Genomic DNA, 21,190 nt, shown 5'->3' with positions numbered 1-21,190 from the left:
GACTGTCCGTGTCACGTTTTGCAGTCTAAGTAGCAGGCTGCTGCGCTGCCAGAGAAATCAGACACTGTATTAAGTCAGTGAGGGGGAGGCAGCGTGCTAACAGTCAGTCTGTGGACCGGGATGAGCTTCTTCCTCTTCTATATCCTCCGATAAACTACAGCAGTACATCATTTTTATATTTATATATTTTTTATTTCACCATATCAGACTGACACCGACATAGACAGACTGACCTGTGACAGGTACAGATTCTTCATCATGGCAGCAACATTCATAGAATCACTTCCTTTTCGCCAAGTCGTCAAAGCACCAGCAAAATGTTTGTTTTGTCGCTGCGATGCTTTATATTGATCTGAATTACAGAGCTATTCATTTGAAAATTTGTGAACTTGGGTCTGAAGATTGTGTCGATTGCTTAACAGACATCTGAAATAGCCGACATGCAATATGAAAAAAATAACAGCAGTTAAGTAAATCATTCAAACTCATATATAAACCACACATGTGAACAGTAATAAAGAAAATTATGCTTTATTAAATTGAAGCATTGACTATAAAATCTTCAGTACAAATAAACATGGTATGATAAACACAAAGTCCAGCACACAAACAATAAATAGTGACAGCATATTGTACAACTGAGGAGGACTCACTAATGACACAGAACAAGACAGCAGACAGGTCCAGAACAGGCATTGCTGTAGTCAGGGTTAAATAAGGATTCCTAGATACAGTGTTAGCGATGTGTGGATTAAAAACTTTTAATTACTGCTACACTTTGCTCTTGACAAATAGAAATATGTTAATTGTTGTATATAATACATTTGTTTATGATTTTAAGTCTCTATACAAACATCACAGATATTAGTGATGTGTGCGTGTAACGTGTAACAAACTTTGTATCCAAAAACTTCACCATCCTGTGTTGACAAATATTTTAGGAGTAACATCATCAAGGTTTAGACAGTGGTGGGCACGGTGCTCCTGACTCATGACCGGGGGAAGTTGGCAGTATGGGGGATTTTTTATGCTATTTTAAAATGGTCACTGACACACACACACACACACACACACACACACACACACACACACACACACACACACACACACACACACACACACACACACACACACACACCAAGTGTGTGTGTTGTGATCCAGTTGTTGTATACAGACAGTTAAAGTTCCTAAAGATTGTGTTGTATCTACATTATGGCATCTGAAGACTCAAAGACTCAAACCTGTCAGGCTGATAATCTCCTTGTGTTTGGACTGGTTTTGTATATTTGGAACTATGTTTGCAATTATTGTTTATTATTTCCTGTTTTATTTGGAAACTTGTGTGTCCCTCTTCATTTGCTTCCTGACTTTGATGACGACGAGCTCCGCCTTCATTATCTTCACCTGTGGCTTGTCAAATTGGAGTATTTATTCTCTGTGTTTCTTTGTTCTGTCTCAGTGTGTTTGTGAGTTCTCCAGTATTTTGCATCATCATCATCATCATCATCATCATCATCATCATCATCATCATCATCATCATCATCATCATCATCATCATCATCATGTGTTTTACCAATATTTAAGTTGATTAAACTTAAATGTTTTGACTTTGCCTTCCAAGGTTTTGGATTCTAATGTCGGCCTGTTGACCTACTCGTGAGTCTGAATACAGACTGCTCATTGGTCTGTGCTGGTTTGGCATCTGCATTTGGGCCCTCGCCTCATTCTATACACAAAAGTTTTCACATTAGACTAGCTAGACACTTGATGTTTCCTGTCCATTTGTTTGTATGTTTGTTTGTAAGCAAGATTACACAGAAGCTACTGGACAGATTGCCACAAACACAAGGCTGGGTTATGGGTCACATAAGAACACATTCAATTTTGGTGCAGATGCTGATCCAGGATATGTCTTCACCTTCTTTAACATAGTGAGATGAGGTGTTTTTCAACATTTGTGTTGATTTCTCAGAATAACTGCATGAAAACAAATGTGTGAGTGTGTAATATGGTGCAGCTTTGTTGAATTTAAAGGGACTTTTGGGCCTTGGTGAAGGTTTGTGCTTCTGGGTCTACAGTTTTAGTTGTTGGTATACAAAAATCTCAACGTACTTAAATGTCTTATACAAATGAATTGACACAGTGCATATGATGTAACATTTTTAAGAGACACAAAACTCATTTAAATCAGATTTTTATTCACCACTATTTGGTTACATTTCTTCTGCTATGATCCTTCTACATTTCATTTGTGGATGACCATTCACAACAACGTCAAAGATTGAGTGTATTTTTGTTTATTGCCTTTCCAATGTGAACAAACCTACTACAAATTAATATTTTGAATACAGAGCTTCTCTACCTCCCTCAGCCAACAGGAAAGTGGCGGATGTCTTTGCTGGAGCATGACTCTCCCACTTTGTGGGTTGTTGTCTTGATTCCCTCTTTGGTCGTTCTCCACACAGATCAGCACTTTAATGATGTCCAACCCAAAGCCTGTTTTTGGTTTGGTTGTTGAAACTGGCGTGAAGCAGCTGCCCACTACTTGTCAGGAAATCATTAACTTTCTAAATTGTCACTGTTGTGCTGCTTGGTCATACTCTTTAGGTATGGGACAGGGTTTGTTGAGGGACCACACGACCATCCTGCTGTGTCTGGACGTTCTGAGATCAACAGGTCTGCTGTGGAAGCAATGATTTATACCCTTATCTGAAACTGCTTTCATACCTTTCACATAAGATGCTGGTTTAGTTTCACTTGGTTTCTACTGGGGAAATAATTGTATTTGTATTGAGACCAGATCCATAAATGTTCATGTTTTAGAATCTGCAGTCATTTCTTTATGGTGTGGTCATAGCCATCGTCCTTTCATATATAGTACAATCATACTTAACATGCTATAACATTCTCAATAGCTGAGAGTGGGGAAATGATCAGTTAATATTTGGAAGAAGGTTACTTTTAATGATCTGTGGGAGAGGACCTGTGCTGGGGTATAACATGTATGATGTGGATGTTGCCTGGATAATGAAATGTCCTGGGTATAATCTGCTGTTTGCAGTATATTTTATCAACATCTCTAACTGATGTAGCTCAGCTTGCTCTTTGAGCATTTTAGTCTTAAAGATAGTGATAGTAATTAAGCGATCTCTACTCTTACGTGTTTTGTGCATGGGTGTTTTTTTTAAACACAATAGAAAATTGAATTACAAAAAAGACAGCAACTAATTCTGAGTGTTAGAATTCACTGGATAAGACAAATAGTTTGTGTGCAATAATGATACACAAGCACCCAGTTGAACTGCTGACCATGATGACTCACTAGAGGGCACAAGCACACTCTTTGTGATTCTACAGTCAATTCGGTACATTTTGTTGAAAAAATCTGAACATATCCAGTGTAGTGACCCAGTTATGAAGCTTTCCTACTTTTGATCCCCCTGCGAATGTACAAATCTACACTTTAACCTTTATTCTGTACAGCAGTATTGATTTGGCTGGTTATTAACAGAATTTTTCTTGTTTCTACATCAGACAAGCTTCATAATAAAAGTCCTCTTGGAGAAGCAAAACAAGAAATGGTGTTTTTTCTTTTCAAATTACCTCATTTTAAGAGACGATTCAACTATTTTCCTTTTAATATTCACACTTTTTACACTCATTTCTTTTGGGAATATTTTTGTCTACATTCAAATGATTTACAATGAGGGATATATCATGAATTGTTTTAACAATTATGTCTGTTTCCATTGAATGCATAAGTAGCCTTGCTTCATCATCGCTTCAGAAGTGGAATTTGCTAAATATCATCATATTCAGTGAGATAGTGGGCAGCTGCTGTGTCAGGAGACGCAAAAGTCACTGTGGTGTTATTTAGCTCAAAAGACTTCAATGAGGCAGAATACGGACTATAGAGCCTCTGGATCATAAAACACAGTATGACATATTAACATAAGTGCTGGCAACATACTGAGGGGAAATAATTCCTTTGTAATACAATATAGCTCCAGACGTGATTGTATTTCACATCCTAGCAACTATGGAGCACTGTGTGAGCCTATGAAAATGATATGTATTACCACAATGGACCTGACCAGTGAAACGCCCATGAGACAGCTCCAGCCTACAGTGAAGGAACAATTTAGATTACATGGATGCCAGCAAAATCCGACACTGTACAGTGCACCATTGAGATCTATTTAATCTGAACACATGGGAAGTTCACAAATAAAGTACGTAAACATCAGTGACTGGAGACAGGTAAGATCAGGCCCATTTTTAGAAAAGACACATGGTGAAGAGCTGCCACAAGGGGGCAGCAGAGGCTCTAACAGGAGACTATTCAGGAGAGGGAGCTCACAAATGGCTTTGGTCTAGTTCATCTAATGTCAGATTTTCCCACTCATCATCAAAGGGGCCTATATAAATGATCCTTACAAAAAAAATCATATTCAGACTTATTTGCTATCTTGTATTATCTATTAGTTTGCAAGTCTTCCATATTTTTTTTTCTGTCTATCTTTTGTAGTGGCCACTAAATCTGTCTGTACGTTATAGCTGAGAAAATATTCCTACACCCAACATATGAATTGCAGAACTTTAGTAAAGTGTCTTCTCAGAGAACATTTACTGAAAATGCTAATAATGTGTATAAAATGATCAACAGGCCATAAATAAGATTTACAAATGCACACAATGATTTATGCATAACTGTGGGTGCTCCCAAATGCATGTTCAAATCCACACACAACTACCGAGCAGATTGTGCACATGTGAAACAGTTTAACAAGGGCATACATCCAAACTATATGATAACAATATTTTGGACATTCTTTGTATTCGTAAACAGATAAATTGCATTTACTCTCATCCAGGTCAGATGTGGAGGAGTAGGGAGGTAAAACACTTCAGTCTGCCACAGTCACTTTTTGATTGTACCACTAGGAGGAGCCAAAGTCAGATATTTTTAAAGTCTACACCTGATGGCTTTAAAGGCACCGTCACGTGTTTCAGTTTGGTTTGATTTATTGTTAGAGTTTATGTTTAAACAGTGGATGTGCCTTTTTAACAGAAAACATCATGCAATATTTGTGATGATTCTGATAGAAATGAGCTGGAAAGAAGATTTCAAAATAAGAGCAGTGTTTTGTGAGATTGGTGTGATTGTGTTTAACTGAAAAACACGATACAACAAGAAATGTTGGATTTTCAGGTTTGATGGTTGAGATCGAATTTTTCTGAGTGAACCATGAAATGAAGTTGATATATTATTGATTTGATATCATTGATTATTGCTATTGATAGCATTCTTTGGTTTAGCATTATAAATAAATGAACTCTAGTTTTCTCATGTCATTTTGCCTCATAGTCGCTGCCTGAGTCCTTTAGGTACTTTAAAGATGTTCATTGTCTTGAAGTACATTGTTCCAGAGACAGATCTGATCTTAAGTTGCCTCTCTGGTACATTTACAGTGGGAAATTGTGTGTTTGGTAAACTGAGGTGTTCCCGTAGGTCTAATTCTGCCAGAGCGGTCTCCCCCCCCGCTTGTAATCCTGCAGATCCAAACTAAACTCTCACTCATCATCCCGGCTTGAAATTACTTCATTACCTCGTCTGTACTCGGACCATAAAACCAGAATGACATAAATTCTTCAAGTCGTTCTGCGAAAGAGTGCAACATTTCCTGAAAACCGGCTCACGTTGGCCCCGCAGAGGAATGCCGTCGCTCCTATAAAGCCCCACAATGACCAATCAACCATAATTGCAGCTTGAATTTAGCACAGCACCACCCTTGCCAGTCTCGGTGTCCTGGCTTACAGCCATTTTTTCTTTTTTCTTTTCTAGGGCCTTAAATCAACCCCTGCAATTTACAGCAAACTGTCTCATCGGAAGGTCTCACGTGTGTTTGCTAAATCGGGACGAGAATGGGCTTGGATGGCGTTATTTCGGGAGAGCCTGCAGAATGCGTGGGACAGAGAAGTGCCACCCAGCTGATTGTGTTGCTCAAGTCTGGAGGGAGTTAGACGGAGGAAATCATTGACTCATTATCCGAGCTGCTTGGTTTTTAATCATGGAAAAATCTACATGTTTTTACCAAGCACACACATAGAGCAGAATGATTTGTTTTCTGCTGCCTCTTGTCTCGTGTTGTAATTTCCCTGCTTGAAAAATGTAAAAAGAAAATATGTGTTCGTCTCGTCACATTAACATCACAACAACTGATTTCAGGCCTAAATTTGCGTTCAATTTAACTAATTTAACTGAATTTAAGATGTTGAAAATGGAACTATGCTCCTCATTCGTTCCAGTCACCATTGCAGTAGGCAAATCAAAAAAACTCATTGAACGTCACTTTTTTTTGGTGCTGTCCTTGGTTGTCTCCAAACCCCTCCCTAATTCCATAGTACTCTTTGAGGCTTTCCTTGGATTTGCAACTGGCATGAGTCACAATAACCATTTAAAAGGCTTTCTCATTAACCAGAACTCCCATCTCCATGTGTTTAAACCTCGGCCACTACAATCCATGTAGTGTTACGTCTGTGAAATGCATGTCATGCTGCTCCCCTGCTGTGTCCTGGTCCTTCTGCTGCCCCGTCCATGTTTTACGGCGCCCACATCTATCCCGGAGGCATTGAGCTCTCCCTCCACAGAACCACAGGTTGACTTGAAGCTGGCCACAGTAAGTGCATAATTGCATGAGCTGCATGACAAATGTTTGACGATTGGACTGCATGTGATTTAATCTCTTGTACAATTCCCCAAATCACGGCCGTTTCAAAGCGTCTCTTCTGCTGGGGTTAACTGCGATGCACGGAGCCGTTCTCTCCCGTGCTCGATGGATGTTGAGATATTTTTTAAATTTCTTTTGTCTTTGTGTGGGTGGGGGGCGGAGGTAAGTCGCTGCACTGCCCTCTGAGTCCTCGAAGATGTTGCATTGTATGCTTTTGCAGATTCTTTTAGCATCGTCTCATCCAGAATGATATAATTTTGTTCTGGTTTTTTTTGGAAGAAAAGAGTCGTAGAAGACAACCAGCATGAGGATTGATTACCATTGTTACTCGCTAAGGCTTAAGTCAGTTTACTTTTTGTTACTGTGATTAGAGAAGGTGTAATTTATAGATGATCACCCAAAGGCTGTAGATTCATTCATGTAGAAATTAATCAACGAAATGTGCAATCTGATGGATACAGGGCCCTTTCATTTGCCTGGCTCTTTAGTGCAAAGTGATAACTGATGTGGATATTCAAATCCACTCATAGGAATACCTTCAGCAGTATTACAACCTGCAGAAAGAGCCCCTGGGGCGCATGAAGCGGAGTGGGCCCACCTTCACCTCCAAAGTGAAAGACATGCAGATGTTCTTTGGGCTCAATGTGACGGGTGTGCTGGACGTAGACACCGTGGAGGTGATAAAGAGCCCTCGATGTGGCGTTCCAGATGTGGAGGAGTACAGCCACATTCAGACAACACGATGGAACAAGAACGTCATCACCTACAGGTATCTGTGTGGCCTTTTAATGATGTGTAGTAAGACAAAACTGCAATAGAGTTATCACTGAAGAAAAAGGCATGTCTGACCTAGACTGAACTTGAAACAAAAAAATGATTGTTCCCAAAAATGCAAACCACGCCAAATATGTGGGAAACAATTTGAGAAAGCAGGCAATTAAACTTTTGGCAGAAAAAGGGAAAAGTTTCTGTTCCAAAACATTTTAAACAGATTTTATGTTTGGGACTCGGAAAGTTATAATGGGATCGTTAGTGCCAGGTTCAGGATACAAGCTTGAACTTATATAACACTGACTAAAAAACATCCAAATCCATGATTACATGTAGCACAAAAGTGTAATTGAAGAGAACATAAGCAACATGGCTACTGTCGTCATCAGATTTGATATATACGTGTCCTGATCTTCATATGAACCAACAGAATGACACATTTACTTTGCAGCATCGGCAGGTACACCAGGGATTTGCCTCGTAGCACTGTGGACTCTCTGGTTGAGTCAGCGTTCAGCGTCTGGGCCAGAGCCAGCGGCCTGACGTTTGTAAGGTCGCACACCCGCAACGCTGACATCATGGTGGAGTTTGTGACCTACGGTGGGTTTGTCTTGATGCCTGAGAGTGCACTGGGCAGTTTGACCCGTGCTCACATACAGAAATATGTATATCTTTTGCATGTAAATATCGAATGACAGTTAAAAGGAGAACCTGAGTAGTAATTAAGCGGCTCACCGAGGCAGCATCATCACGCACTTGGCTGCTGAACATGAAAGAATCTTTCAGATGAGGCGAGCAGAGGACTGTAATTTTCCAGTGTCATGAAACAAAATGTTTTTCTCTGTGGTTTCTGTGTTTCATGTGTGACCTGGTTTATATCATGAAGCGCATGGGGACATGTATCCATTCGACGGACCCAGAGGCACGCTGGCTCATGCCTTCGGTCCAGGGTCGGGTGTTGGGGGCGACACCCACTTTGACGATGATGAGCACTGGACTGCAGGAGGAACAGGTGCCGAACTGAATCACACCAACATGTTCATGCTAAAAGAACTGTATATTGCATAATTCTTAAAATGTTATTGTGCTTTTCTAGTCTTGATGACCACTCAAAGCACTTTACAGCATTGTTTCATACAGTGCATCTATGGGCAGCACTTTCTCTTTCATACAGTCAGCCATCAGGGGCAATTTGGCGTTCAGTATGTTGCCCAAGGACACTTCGGCAAGCAGAATGGGGGAGACTGGGATCGAACCGCCTGAGCCACAGCCGCATGTTCAGTGCATTTTTTTCTTTTGCAGGCTTTAATCTTTTCGTGGTAGCTGCACATGAATTTGGCCACGCTTTGGGACTAAAGCACTCCAGAAACCCAGACTCACTGATGTACCCGACCTACAAGTCCTCCCATCCTGCCAACCTCCTATCCAGAGAAGATGTAGCAAATATCAACGCACTTTACAGTAAAGAGTTTTAATTTATCCACCGATTGATTAACAACCCAACCCTACCCTGAACACTGATACAGCTATTATAGTTACTGTGTATTTCACTTTGTATTTCCTCCGAAGTGGAACCTGATACATAAGTGTGTGCTGATGTACGTTAGGCCGAGCCCAAGGTCGTCAGAGTCACTTTCCGAGGTACGACTGGAGCTCTCAGTATAACCAGTGGATGTCAGGATCTCTGTTCCCTCGACTCCTGCAGAACAAATGTGCTCCAGACATGACCTTTGACGCAGTGTCCACTCTCGGGGACGCCACCTTCTTTTTCAGAGAGAGGTATGTGCATGATTTTTTAATTTCAATGACAAGAAGACAATATGTGTATTCTATTCTAAAGAAAATGAAAACAACAATTTCTGACACATCAGAGTGTAGATTTATTCAATCAATCAATCCAATTTTATTTGTATAGCCAATATTCACAAATCACAATTTGCAATTACAATTTATAAAAGGTAAGGGTATAGGTAATGCATTTATCTTAAAAAGTACATATCTGATTTTATTTAACAGTGTTTGACACAAAAGCGAATTTAGAAATCTTGATTTTAATATATTTTGAAAAATACAATAATCAAGATATGTGTTTACCTTACTGACATTTCCCCCCCCCACAAGATATCTCTGGATTAAACACAACGAACAGTACGACATCAAAGAAGGTCCCATCAGCAACTTTATGCCCAAGATTGAAACGAGCATCGATGCTGCTTTCTGGGTACCTCGCAGATCCACTGCTTATCTTATTCATGGTAACTATCTTTACTTCAGTGTTGAACATAAACGGCATCAATCACAACAACTGTGTCTCAATTCAGGGGCTGCATCCTTCGTAGACCGCATTTGAAGAGCGATTGCTTCACACCCTCGCACTAGACTGTATTAATTCGAAGGCTCCCCAAAATGCGGATGCGTCCTTCTACCCCAGGGCAATGGAGGCTCCACCAGGTGGATCCGTCCCAGCCCGACATGTCCCATTATTTATTTTTTGCTTCTGTGGCAAAAAAAATTCAAAGAGGTAATGGCAAGTGAGGCAAGTCATTATTAGTAATATTAATAATATTATCTATATTATAATATTTGTTTTAAATATCAACTGAACAGCTCACAATACAAAAAAACAAACATCTTTTCAACAACAGGTGTAAGGGCGGGTCAAGCTGGTAGTGCAATAACAAGACCAGACCGTCTGCATCCTTCCTCGGCCGCATAGACTGGGTCGTCAATAACAAGAGACGGCCCTTGAATTGAAACACAGCTTTTATCCTCTTATTCCAATGAAACTAGTATTTATCCAAGAGCTCTAAATGTACATTTCATTCTCGATCTGAAGGTAGAATCATTTGGACAGTCATCAAATTAGTAAGAGCCTGTGTAACAGTGGAATGAATAAATGTAACCATAACTGGAAAGTAAACAATGCAACATTTTATTTAAGGAGGAATCTAATACTTCCATTGATATTAATCCTTCGACAGAGTCCATGTTCTGGACAGTGAAAGGTTCTCTTGTGAAGGGGAAGGCCAGAGCACTCAGCCACTTTGGATTTCCAGTCTGGGTGCAGGAAGTTGACGCAGCCGTGCACGTAGTGAAAACAGGACGCACACTCTTCTTCATGCATGACATCTACTGGAGGTAAGGCAACAAATCAACAACAACACAGATACAAATATTCAAAATTTGTATTTACTCAACAGGTGGTTAGCACTGCTGCCTCAAAGCAGGAAGTTGTTTTTTTTCTGCGTGGAGTGTACATGTTTACCCATTGTGTGAGTGGGTTTTCTCAGGCTAATCTGGCTTCCTCCCACAGACATGCAGGTTGGGGTTAGGTTTATTGGAGACTCTAAATTATACGTATGGTGTAAATGTGAGTGTGAATGGTTGTTGTTTGTCTCTGTATGTTCGCCCTGCGATATGCCGCCTCTCGCCCAATGTCAGCTGGGATTGGCTCCAGCTAGCATCATGCAACCCTCAAAGGATAGGCAATATAGATTAAGTTTGAATGAATGGATGTTTAACACAGCAGGGAGTTTGGTTGGCTGTTTCTAATTATGTGAAGTTATTGTAAGCCAAACTGCTTACCTTTATTATGCACTGCAAGTACAAGGATGTCTTGTGTAAACCACCGCCAAGGCCAAATAGTCCTCTTAAATTTATCCAAGCTGCATGAAATTTGACACAATAATAAATATCAGTTCCCTAAATAGCCACATTTTTTCATCCTGATCCATACATTTTCAGATGAAAATGTAAAAAAATTCCTATCTTGCATTGTTAAAGAGAAAAAAAAAGGATTCCTGGATCTGGATCCGAGCCAAAATTGAATGGGATTTTCTCTGACCAATATCACACCCTTCCACCAAGGTTTGTGATGATCTGTTCCGTAGTTTATGTGTAAAGTAACAAACAAACAAAAGGACAGGGGTGAAAACATAATCTCCTTAGCAGAAGTAATTGTTGAATCAGGTTGCACTCCTCATTTGAACCTACAGTGCATCCGGAGAGTATTCACAGCGCTTCACTTTTTCCACATTTTGTTATGTTACAGCCTTATTCCAAAATGGATTAAATTCATTTTCCCCTCAAAATTCTACACACAATACCCCATAATGATAACGTGAAAAAAGACTTTTTGAAATTTTTGCAAATTTATTAAAAATAAAAAGTGAAAAAATCACATGTACATAAGTATTCACAGCCTTTGCCATGACACTCAAAATTGAGCTCAGGTGCATCCTGTATCCACTGATCATCCTTGAGATGTTTCTATAACTTGATTGGAGTCCACCTGTGGTAAATTCAGTTGATTGGACAGGATTTGGAAAGGCACACACCTGTCTGTCTATATAAGGTCCCACAGTTGACAGTGCATGTCAGAGCACAAACCAAGCCATGAAGTCTGTAGACCGCCGAGACAGGATTGTATCGAGGCACAGATCTGGGGAAGGGTACAAGCATTGAAGGTCCCAATGAGCACAGTGGCCTCCATCATCCGTCAATAGAAGAAGTTTGGAACCACCAGGACTCTTCCTAGAGCTGGCCAGACGGCCAAACTGAGCGATCGGGGGAGAAGGGCCTCAGTCAGGGAGGTGACCAAGAACCCGATGGTCACTCCGACAGAGCTCCAGCATTGCACTGTGAAGAGAGGAGAACCTTCCAGAAGGACAACCATCTCTGCAGCACTCCACCAATCAGGCCTGTATGGTAGAGTGGCCAGACGGAAGCCACTCCTCAGTAAAAGGCACATGACAGCCCACCTGGAGTTTGCCAAAAGGCACCTGAAGGATTCTCAGACCATGAGAAACAAAATTCTCTGGTCTGATGAAACAAAGATTGAACTCTTTGGCCTGAATGCCAAGCGTCATGTCTGGAGGAAACCAGGCCCCGCTCATCACCTGGCCAATACCATCCCTACAGTGAAGCATGGTGGTGGCAGCATCATGCTGTGGGGATGTTTTTCAGCGGCAGGAACTGGGAGACTAGTCAGGATCGAGGGAAAGATGAATGCAGCAATGTAAAGAGACATCCTTGATGAAAACCTGCTCCAGAGCGCTCTGGACCTCAGACTGGGGCGAAGGTTCATCTTCCAACAGGACAACGACCCTAAGCACACAGCCAAGATAACAAGGCTTCAGGACAACTCTGTGAATGTCCTTGAGAGGCCCAGCCAGAGCCCAGACTTGAACCCGATTGATCATCTCTGGAGAGATCTGAAAATGGCTGTGCACCGATGGTCCCCATCCAACCTGATGGAGCTTGAGAGGTCCTGCAAAGAAGAATGGGAGAAACTGCCCAAAAATAGGTGTGCCAAGCTTGTAGCATCATACTCAAAAAGACTTGAGGCTGTAATTGCTGCCAAAGGTGCTTCAAGAAAGTATTGAGCAAAGGGTGTGAATACTTATGTACATGTTATATTTCCGTTCTTTATTTTTTATAAATTTGCAAAAATTTTAAACAAACTTTTTTCACTTTGTCATTATGGGTTATTGTGTGTAGAATTTTGAGGAAGAAAATGAATTTAATCCATTTTGGAATAAGGCTGTAACATAACAAAATGTGGAAAAAGTGAAGCGCTGTGAATACTTTCCGGATGCACTGTAAATTACATCTTATTTCCAAATTGTGTTCTGTTAATAAAAATGTGTAGAGCTGATTCACACAGCACTGTTTCATATGGACCTGGACATTGAAAAAGTTTACTCACATCTGACTGTAACAGTTCCTCAGTCTGACCTCACGCAGAGCTCACAGGCCTCAGTGTGACCTCTGAGGTTTGATGATGTGATCATAAAGTTACAGCCCAACACAAACTTTGTGTATTAGTTTTGTAGAACAAGCAGGTGCTCCTGGGTCACAGCTTTTGTTTTTTCTTCTCAGTTACAATGAAAACCGAAGGGTTATGGACTTTGGTTATCCAAAGTACATCAGCGAGGATTTCCCAGGAATCAACTCTACAATAAATGCTGCTGTTTATAAAGATGGTGAGAAAAACATTGTCATTGTTTCCCTGTATGTTGTATATTTGCAGCTGATGGAAGCTACGAATGTATTTACAGCAAAACATAGAGATGGAGGAAAATGCAAAAGACTAAAAATATACTACTGGGTGTTGCTGGAAAAGTGCAGTAATCTTCTTTCTGTTCAGCTGGCAGTATATTTCTGTCTGTAGCTTTAAGGGCTTTTGCGAGTTGCATTGCTATTAGTAGCACAGGCATGCTGATTTACATGCAGTGTAGTTTTTACAGAGCGTTCTCCTCTATCATTTAAACTGTATAATTTAACAATTAAAATCCTTCACGCAATATACTGTAATTTTAACTGCATGCAACAGTGGAGAAAATATGCTCATCATCATCATCATGATCACCTGATATTAAAAACAGCATTCCAGAGGGCACAATATGAAATATGTGAATCACTTTGTTTGCTTCTCAATTGTCAGATTATTTTTTTTCATCTTCCAGGTTTCATCTACTTTTTTCTCGGACCACAAGTCTACAAATACGACTACACCCAGAAACTTGTTGTCGCAGTTGAGAAAGCTAATTCCTGGCTCGGATGTTGAAAGAGTCCGCTGTAAATACACGAACAGGCCAGAAGGAAGTTACCTGAAAGCAATGATTTTAAATTAAAAAAAGAAGAAACACTATTCATTTTTTGAGTGAAGTTTTATTTATCATTGGAAAGAATAAACAACAACAATTGACAACCCAACATGTATGTGTGGTTTTTGCATGATAATAAAGAATAAGCATTTCCATTTTTAGCTTTTTATTAAATCTTTACTTCACTTTACAGACATGATGACAGCAGAGGGTAAGTCAGGTGTCCCTCACTAATGAACTCACTCTCCTTGCTTCTGGTTTCCATGCTACAAAACACACACAGCTTTCATCATTACAGACAGAGAGCCCAGACATGTATGTAGACGTTTCATTGGGAGGTTTTAACCACAAAACCTCCAGAAAATTGGGGCAGGTAGACCCAGCTGTAACCACCAGGACTGTGCATGTTTGGGCCATGTGATGGCCCCGACAATCCCTGGGAAACGCTCTCATATAAAAAATGTGAAGCCTGCTGAGAATGTGCATTTAAAACATGGAGCCGCTCCGGCTGTGGATACTTGTTTTGGGCTCTCTGATGTTTGCGGAAACCTCGTGGACCCGGGCCATCGATCCGGATCAGCAGCTCAGGCCAGAGGATGTGGAGCTGGCTGAGGTTTGTGGGTAGAAGGCGGTCGTATAGTTTATATAAAAAAAATGTACAACAGATTTTGGAAGTAGAGCGTTTATGACAGTGATTTTTATTTCAAGGGAGCCAGTGAAGAACTACTTTAAAAATTATATTTGAAACTGTTACTGCATTTATGATGACAAATCAGATTTGGTTCCACTATGAAGGTGAAAATATTGATGTCATATGTTACAGCACTGAGTCTGTATATTATTTATTTAATTAAGTGGAAGTGGAAGATTCTGTAAGATTTTCACCTCATTGCATTACAAGAGATAATTATATTTATAGTTTTATAACTATATAACTATTGCTGAATACAGACATGCATATATTAAGATCCAATCTTTGTCCACAATTAAGACCTCAATAATTTCAACTGAACTGGGCATGTGAGTTCATAATCTACATTACTTTGCAATATGCATTTAATTGAATTTAAAGTCAAAATGGTGATAATCATTGCATCTACTACAGTTCAACTCATTTGCCTCCACCAGCCTGAAAAATTAAAAAATATTTCATGGATATTTCAACTTAGTTTTTTTATATTTTGCAGAAAATTATACATGTCGGTGCATCTGCTGTAGCCTCTCATCATACATACATTCCAGTCATACTCTGTAGAGTGTGACACAGTAAACATGCACAACACAATTTAAAGTATAAATGCCTTTATAGCCATTCATAAAGAATATGTACCTGAGCCTCTAGGACTGCACTCCTCTCACCACAGGGCTACCTCAGGAGGTTTTACAACCTGAATCACAGAAGCAGAAACAGAATGCCACTGAGGCGGATTCGCTCCACGCCTGTCATGGAGGAGAAGGTTAGAGAGATGCAAAACTTCTTTGGTCTGACAGGGACGGGACACCTGGACCCCCCCACCCTGAATGTAATGAGGGAGCCGAGGTGTGGTGTTCCAGATGTGGACAACTTCAGCTTTTACCCAGAGAAGCCAAAATGGAGAAACCACACCATCACATACATGTGAGATGTTTTGTGTCAACTCTGAAACATGCTTTCTGATTCATATCTTCAGTTTTACTACTCCAATATTGCAAGAATGATTCATGTTTTTGGGTCGTCCGTCTGTCCCATTTTTGTGGACGTGATATCTCAAGAACGCCTCAGGGGACATTTTCGAATTTAGTAGAAACAATAGCTTGGACCTAAGAATGAAGGGATAACATTTTTGTCTTTAAAGGTCACTGTGGCCTCACAAAACAAAAAATGTTTGCCTTGTGAATGCTAATACTCGAGAACACTTTGAGGGAATCTTTTCACATTTGGCACAAACATTCACTTGGACTCAAAGATGAACTGATTAGATTTTGTTAGTCAAAGGTGACCTTATATGAATCTGGATTTAAAAAACCTGGAAACTGCAGCTTAGTATCTTTAGTTCTTATGTGATCTTTCAGATCCATTTGGAGGTAGCTGCAGCTGTTGCTTATGATGACATATTGCACCATGTTTTTCCACTGCATGCAGGATTGCCAAATACACTCCGGACTTGAAGAGAGAGGACGTGGAAAAGTCCTTTCGCTCAGCACTGAAGATGTGGAGTGATGCCGCACCACTGAGGTTCATTAGAGTCAACCATGGCAAAGCTGATATTGTCTTCTCCTTTGCCCGCAGAAGTAAATATGCAAACCACTTCTCATAATCAAATTCTGGTGATAATGTGATATTTTATTGAAACAGAGAACAGTAAGTCAGATTTTCCTCTAAACCCTGAATCATTCGCTCTGTCTGCTGTAGCTCATGGAGATTTCTTTCCCTTTGACGGGCCCCGGGGTGTGCTGGCTCACGCCTTTCAGCCTGGAGAGGGGATAGGAGGAGACGTGCACTTTGATGAGGATGAAATGTGGACAGCAGGGAGGCAAGGTTTGTCACTCAAACCCTGTTGGTGATTCTGGTGACATAGTTTCCACAGGAAATAAGGCGCAAAGGCCGATCCTAAGGCATGAATCACAAATGTGAAAATCAGACTGTTTCAGACTTTCTCCAACATAAAAATCTTTAAGCACTCGTACCCCCCAACTGTACATAAAAGGGATATACTTCAACTTCCTGTGAGTCACTTTGGACAAAAGCAACTGCTAAGTTAGATTCATGTAATTTTAAAATATGTTGAGGTCAATATCTTCTCATGCCTCCACGCTGGGGACAGCCAGTGCCCAGAGGCATTATGTTTTCAGGCAGTGTGACATCGCATTGTTAAGAGATCTCTTCAAATCTGGTACAAATGTTCACATGGACTCATAGATTAACAAACTCGAAGTTGATGGCCAAATGGCAAAGGTTACAGTGGCCTCACAAAACATGTGTTTGACCATTTGAACATGATATCTCAAGTCTGACATTGAGGAATTTCTTCAAATTTTTACCAGTTGTCACTTGGACTCAAAGATGAATTGATTAGATTTCAGAGGTCTTGAATGTAAAATACTCAAAGAAAGATATGAATCAACTTTGACCATGGTGAACAAAAGCTGTTGCCCGACTCTGCATGCGTTGACAGCTCTGCACCCCACTGATTTCCCAGCAAGTGTAGCGGACAGAGCCTTTGACATGAAATCCACCTGGTGTGACATCACTGGTGAAGGGTATGGCCACTAGTACACGTGACGCTGTACAACCCACAGGCAGCAGTGTGGCAACACTCCCCAGTGTAATTCTGTGCAAATTGACCCTTTAAAGGGACTAATGGGTCTTCGATGCTGTATTTCAGGTTACAGCCTGTTTGCTGTTGCAGCTCATGAACTTGGCCACTCACTGGGTCTGACTCACTCGAAGGACCCCTCTGCGATCATGTACCCCAATTACAGGCATCACAGCAGTACACAGTACTCGCTGTCCAAAGATGACGAGCTTGGTATCCAAACATTGTACGGTGAGGAACGAGTTAAAATTTTAAAACATATTATTTGCTCAAAACTTCACTCACAGAGAATTTTACCGTTTAGTATGTAAAGTCTTCTATAATATTATTTCTTAGGAAAACCCACCAAAACTCTGGAAACTCAACAGGTTCCCAAAAAGTGTGACCCCGACTTCTCTTTCGATGCAGCCACTATGATTGGAAATGATATTGTTTTCTTTAAAAACAGGTGGGTTATGGTTTGATTATGATCACTGGATTAACGTTGGTCTGGTTGCACTGTTATTGAGTCTACTTGTCGTTTCAATCCAGGTACATGTGGATGAGGACAACGTGGGCAACCTACTGGAATCGCCTAAGAGAGGGCCACAGCAGCTCATATTTGCCCAGCATCAGTTCTCACGTCGATGCCGCTTATGACATCCCAGCCAAAGGCGTGGCATACATATTCACTGGTAGAGTAATGGGCAGTCTGCAAGGTATCACTTAGGCCATGTCAGCATGACAAGGCTGGATTTACAGGAGAGCACAATGTTGCACCCAAATTACAGCCTTGTGCAACCTAAGTGTTGCAGTTCATGCAAGAGGGGAATTGAGTTTGGCAGCGCTTGTGGTGTGTTGCTGTTTTTCATAGCATCCCAAAATGCAGTGACACGGCGGTGTTTTTCCAGGTCATAAGTATTGGGTGGTTCAACGGCTTAAGATGAAAAGTCGCGCTGGCTCCATCTACGAGTTCGGCCTCCCCACCAGAATCAGGCAGGTCGACGCTGCCGTGCATATCAGTGAATATGGGAAAACAGTTTTCTTCACTGGAGAGTTTTATTACAGGTAATGTGTTAACATTTTCAAGGTTTTTCACAATAACGAAAAGCTCAATGACATTTGAAAAAAAGTTTTACCAATGAAACAACTAAAAATACTAAATGCTTGACTTTCATTATTCTATGAATCATTGTCTATAAAATGTCACAACATTGTAAAGATGTCCTTCAAATTTTCCTGAACCTCAGATGGCATCCTCAAATGTCTTGTTTTGCCTTCAAAACTGAAAGTCAGCTAAAAAAAGCCAAATAATAAAACTATAAACTGTCAAATTTCAGAGGCATACAAAAGGACTTAACTCATTAATTAATGGGTTTTTTCCTCCTGTTTTTATTGAAGAGCAAGGCCTTTCAGTTTGAGGGCAGGTTTATTGATTTTACATTCAGATGTTCTAATACTTTCATTCAAAACCCTGTGCTCATACTCCAATAGACCCTGTTAGTGCTTAGATTTGCTCTGCTTGTGCTCAAACTTGGTGCTTGCACTCAGATAGTTTGTTGTTTGGACAGATTTCCTGTGCTTCACTTCTTTGAGTGTCACTCCACAGCTTTATTATTATACCAGCTTCCCATCAGAAGCAAAGTTAATGGACCAATACCAAGGGTAGGTGAGTTAATAAGTTATCTCGACACCTGGCATTCCATTGGTTGGGGAAAATCGACAGACTTGATATCTTGAGCATGAGCAGATCAAATCTAAGCACAAGCAGTGGCTATTTGAGTGCAAGAGCAGGGTTTTGAGTGAAAGCATCAGAAAACCTGAATGTGAAATCAAAAAGTCAAACCACGAAGTACAAGAATAAAGATGGAACAAAACATTTTAATTGATAATCAACATAGAAAATCAATATAAATTAATCAATCAGAAATGAAATAAATCAAGTACCAATGTGTTTGCATTTATAGTGCCCATATACATGAAGTAATTAACAAAATTTGCTACTTTATATTTATCCACTAGACATTTGACTCAGACGTTTACAATATAGCTGAACTGCTTTAATCCTGGCACAACAGTTTAATCATGGAACACCAGTTTAATCAGGGAGCATCATACCCCAAAACATCATATGAATTATTGTGTGACCTGGACAAACAAATGAATTTGAATGATGCCACATTCAGGTACGATGAAGGCAAGAGACGCATGGACCCTGGATTCCCCAGACTCATCCAAACAGACTGGCCTGGAATCCCGAGAAGGGTTGATGCTGCATTCAAGTTACATGGTAAAAAAAACTAAAACATGGTGTGGTCATGAACTCTATATAATGTGGACCTGAGCAGCAGGATTCAAATGGAATACAGCTGAAATAGAAGCTGTAATTTCTTGTTTTCACCGTGCTTAGGTGGCAGACGGGTGGGGTTTACCACACTGCACAAACTTTCATACGGAAAACACCACTTTCTACCAGTTCTATAACAATGTATCAGTGAAGCAGAACTTCTCTGCTTACAGCTGAACTTTGCTGCTCACATATCCATCAAATTGAGGGGATGACACACACTCAACATATGACAAGAAATATAGATAGTTCAGAAAGTCTCTCTTTGCTCGTGTGATCTGAAACGGTCTCTCTATGATTTTCTGTTGACAGGCAGCATCTTCCTCCTCAGTGGGATAAAGTCCTACCAGTACGACTTCAAGCAAAAACGGGTGGTGAAAATCATTTCAGCTAATTCTTGGCTGGGATGTTGATACATCAACTTCAGAGCTGGTTAAAAAGATAAAGCTTTCTGTATATAACCAAGAAGGAAAAGTTAAAGAAAGATAATGATTACATAGCATTAAATATTTAACTGCTATGTTACTTTTGGGCATGTGCGTACCTGTATATAAATGATATCTCTGACATCCCTCCTGGGGCATAGTGCTGCCCGTCTTATGTGTAAAGATGTACAGTACTAATGTGAAAAATGAAAATGATTTACTAACGTATTGGTCACAAACAAATGAATTAAGTTTGTTCAAATTGACAATTGACAATTTATGATTTTGATTTGAAACTTCTTCATATATTTGTGTCACCAATTTAAGAATTTCTCTTGTATATTTTGAATTTCTTGAATCTTTTGAACTCACATTGATGACATGTCAGAAAACATATCATTGTCTCATTAAAGTGAACTAAACAAAGCGTTTTGTTGAATAAAGTTCTCCAATGCTTTTTAATCAACATATCTTTGCTCTACAGGGTAGTGGTGGAAGATTTTATTCAAATTTCCCAATATCCAATATCCTAGTTTAAAAATACCACCTCAAGTATAAATTTACTGAAGTAAGTATCAAAAATGCACTTTAATTTAAAAAGTCAAAGTTCTAGTGCTGAGGGAAAACAGATGCTGTTATTAAACCTGTTTTGAATCATATAAATTTAGTATAAATACCTCAAAACTGTACTGTAATGAGTGAATGTAGTTAACTTCCACCAGTCCTCCAGTGCTGAACTTTTTCTCTTTGCAAGCGAGCCGTGTAACATTGGGTAACACTGTGTGTACAGAGCACTCATGTTTACCACCAAACTGAACTGTGGTCAGTGTACATGAGAGGTTATCGAAAAGCACAAGAGAACACTGTAAACAAAACGGGAAACACTGGCAAAGTGGTTGTTTTCTTGACAGACTTGATGTTTGCTGCTGTAAAGGAAACACATTTTGCTCATGTTTCAGTTCGATTGACAGTTTGTAGATGTAAGTTTCTGTTGTTTTACTCAGAATACAAAATGAGCAAATTCAGCACATCT

General features: G+C 40.1%; 2 protein-coding genes across 2 annotated transcripts; both read left to right on the top strand.

Annotated features, from left to right (window-relative positions):
• The first annotated feature begins 6,394 nt into the window (after positions 1 to 6,394).
• On the top strand, positions 6,395 to 14,070 carry mmp20b (matrix metallopeptidase 20b (enamelysin)). The gene is made up of 10 exons (XM_035153500.2): positions 6,395 to 6,680; positions 7,262 to 7,500; positions 7,954 to 8,102; positions 8,389 to 8,514; positions 8,805 to 8,963; positions 9,110 to 9,281; positions 9,624 to 9,757; positions 10,484 to 10,640; positions 13,383 to 13,486; positions 13,970 to 14,070. The coding sequence occupies exons 1-10, from the start codon at positions 6,546 to 6,548 to the stop codon at positions 14,068 to 14,070; spliced, it is 1,476 nt and encodes a 491-aa protein (XP_035009391.2). The 5' UTR covers positions 6,395 to 6,545.
• Positions 14,071 to 14,603: 533 nt separating this feature from the next.
• Positions 14,604 to 20,438, top strand: mmp20a (matrix metallopeptidase 20a (enamelysin)). The gene is made up of 11 exons (XM_047339659.1): positions 14,604 to 14,723; positions 15,475 to 15,728; positions 16,233 to 16,381; positions 16,503 to 16,650; positions 17,290 to 17,292; positions 17,483 to 17,637; positions 17,743 to 17,854; positions 17,938 to 18,080; positions 18,297 to 18,453; positions 19,572 to 19,675; positions 20,045 to 20,438. The coding sequence occupies exons 1-11, from the start codon at positions 14,604 to 14,606 to the stop codon at positions 20,143 to 20,145; spliced, it is 1,446 nt and encodes a 481-aa protein (XP_047195615.1). The 3' UTR covers positions 20,146 to 20,438.
• Positions 20,439 to 21,190: the final 752 nt, after the last annotated feature.

This window comes from Hippoglossus stenolepis, chromosome 4 (genome assembly GCF_022539355.2).
Source record: "Hippoglossus stenolepis isolate QCI-W04-F060 chromosome 4, HSTE1.2, whole genome shotgun sequence".
NCBI lineage: Eukaryota > Metazoa > Chordata > Actinopteri > Pleuronectiformes > Pleuronectidae > Hippoglossus > Hippoglossus stenolepis.
The sequence above is the reverse complement of the archived record's forward strand: the minus strand, read 5'-3'. Positions and strand labels throughout refer to the sequence as shown.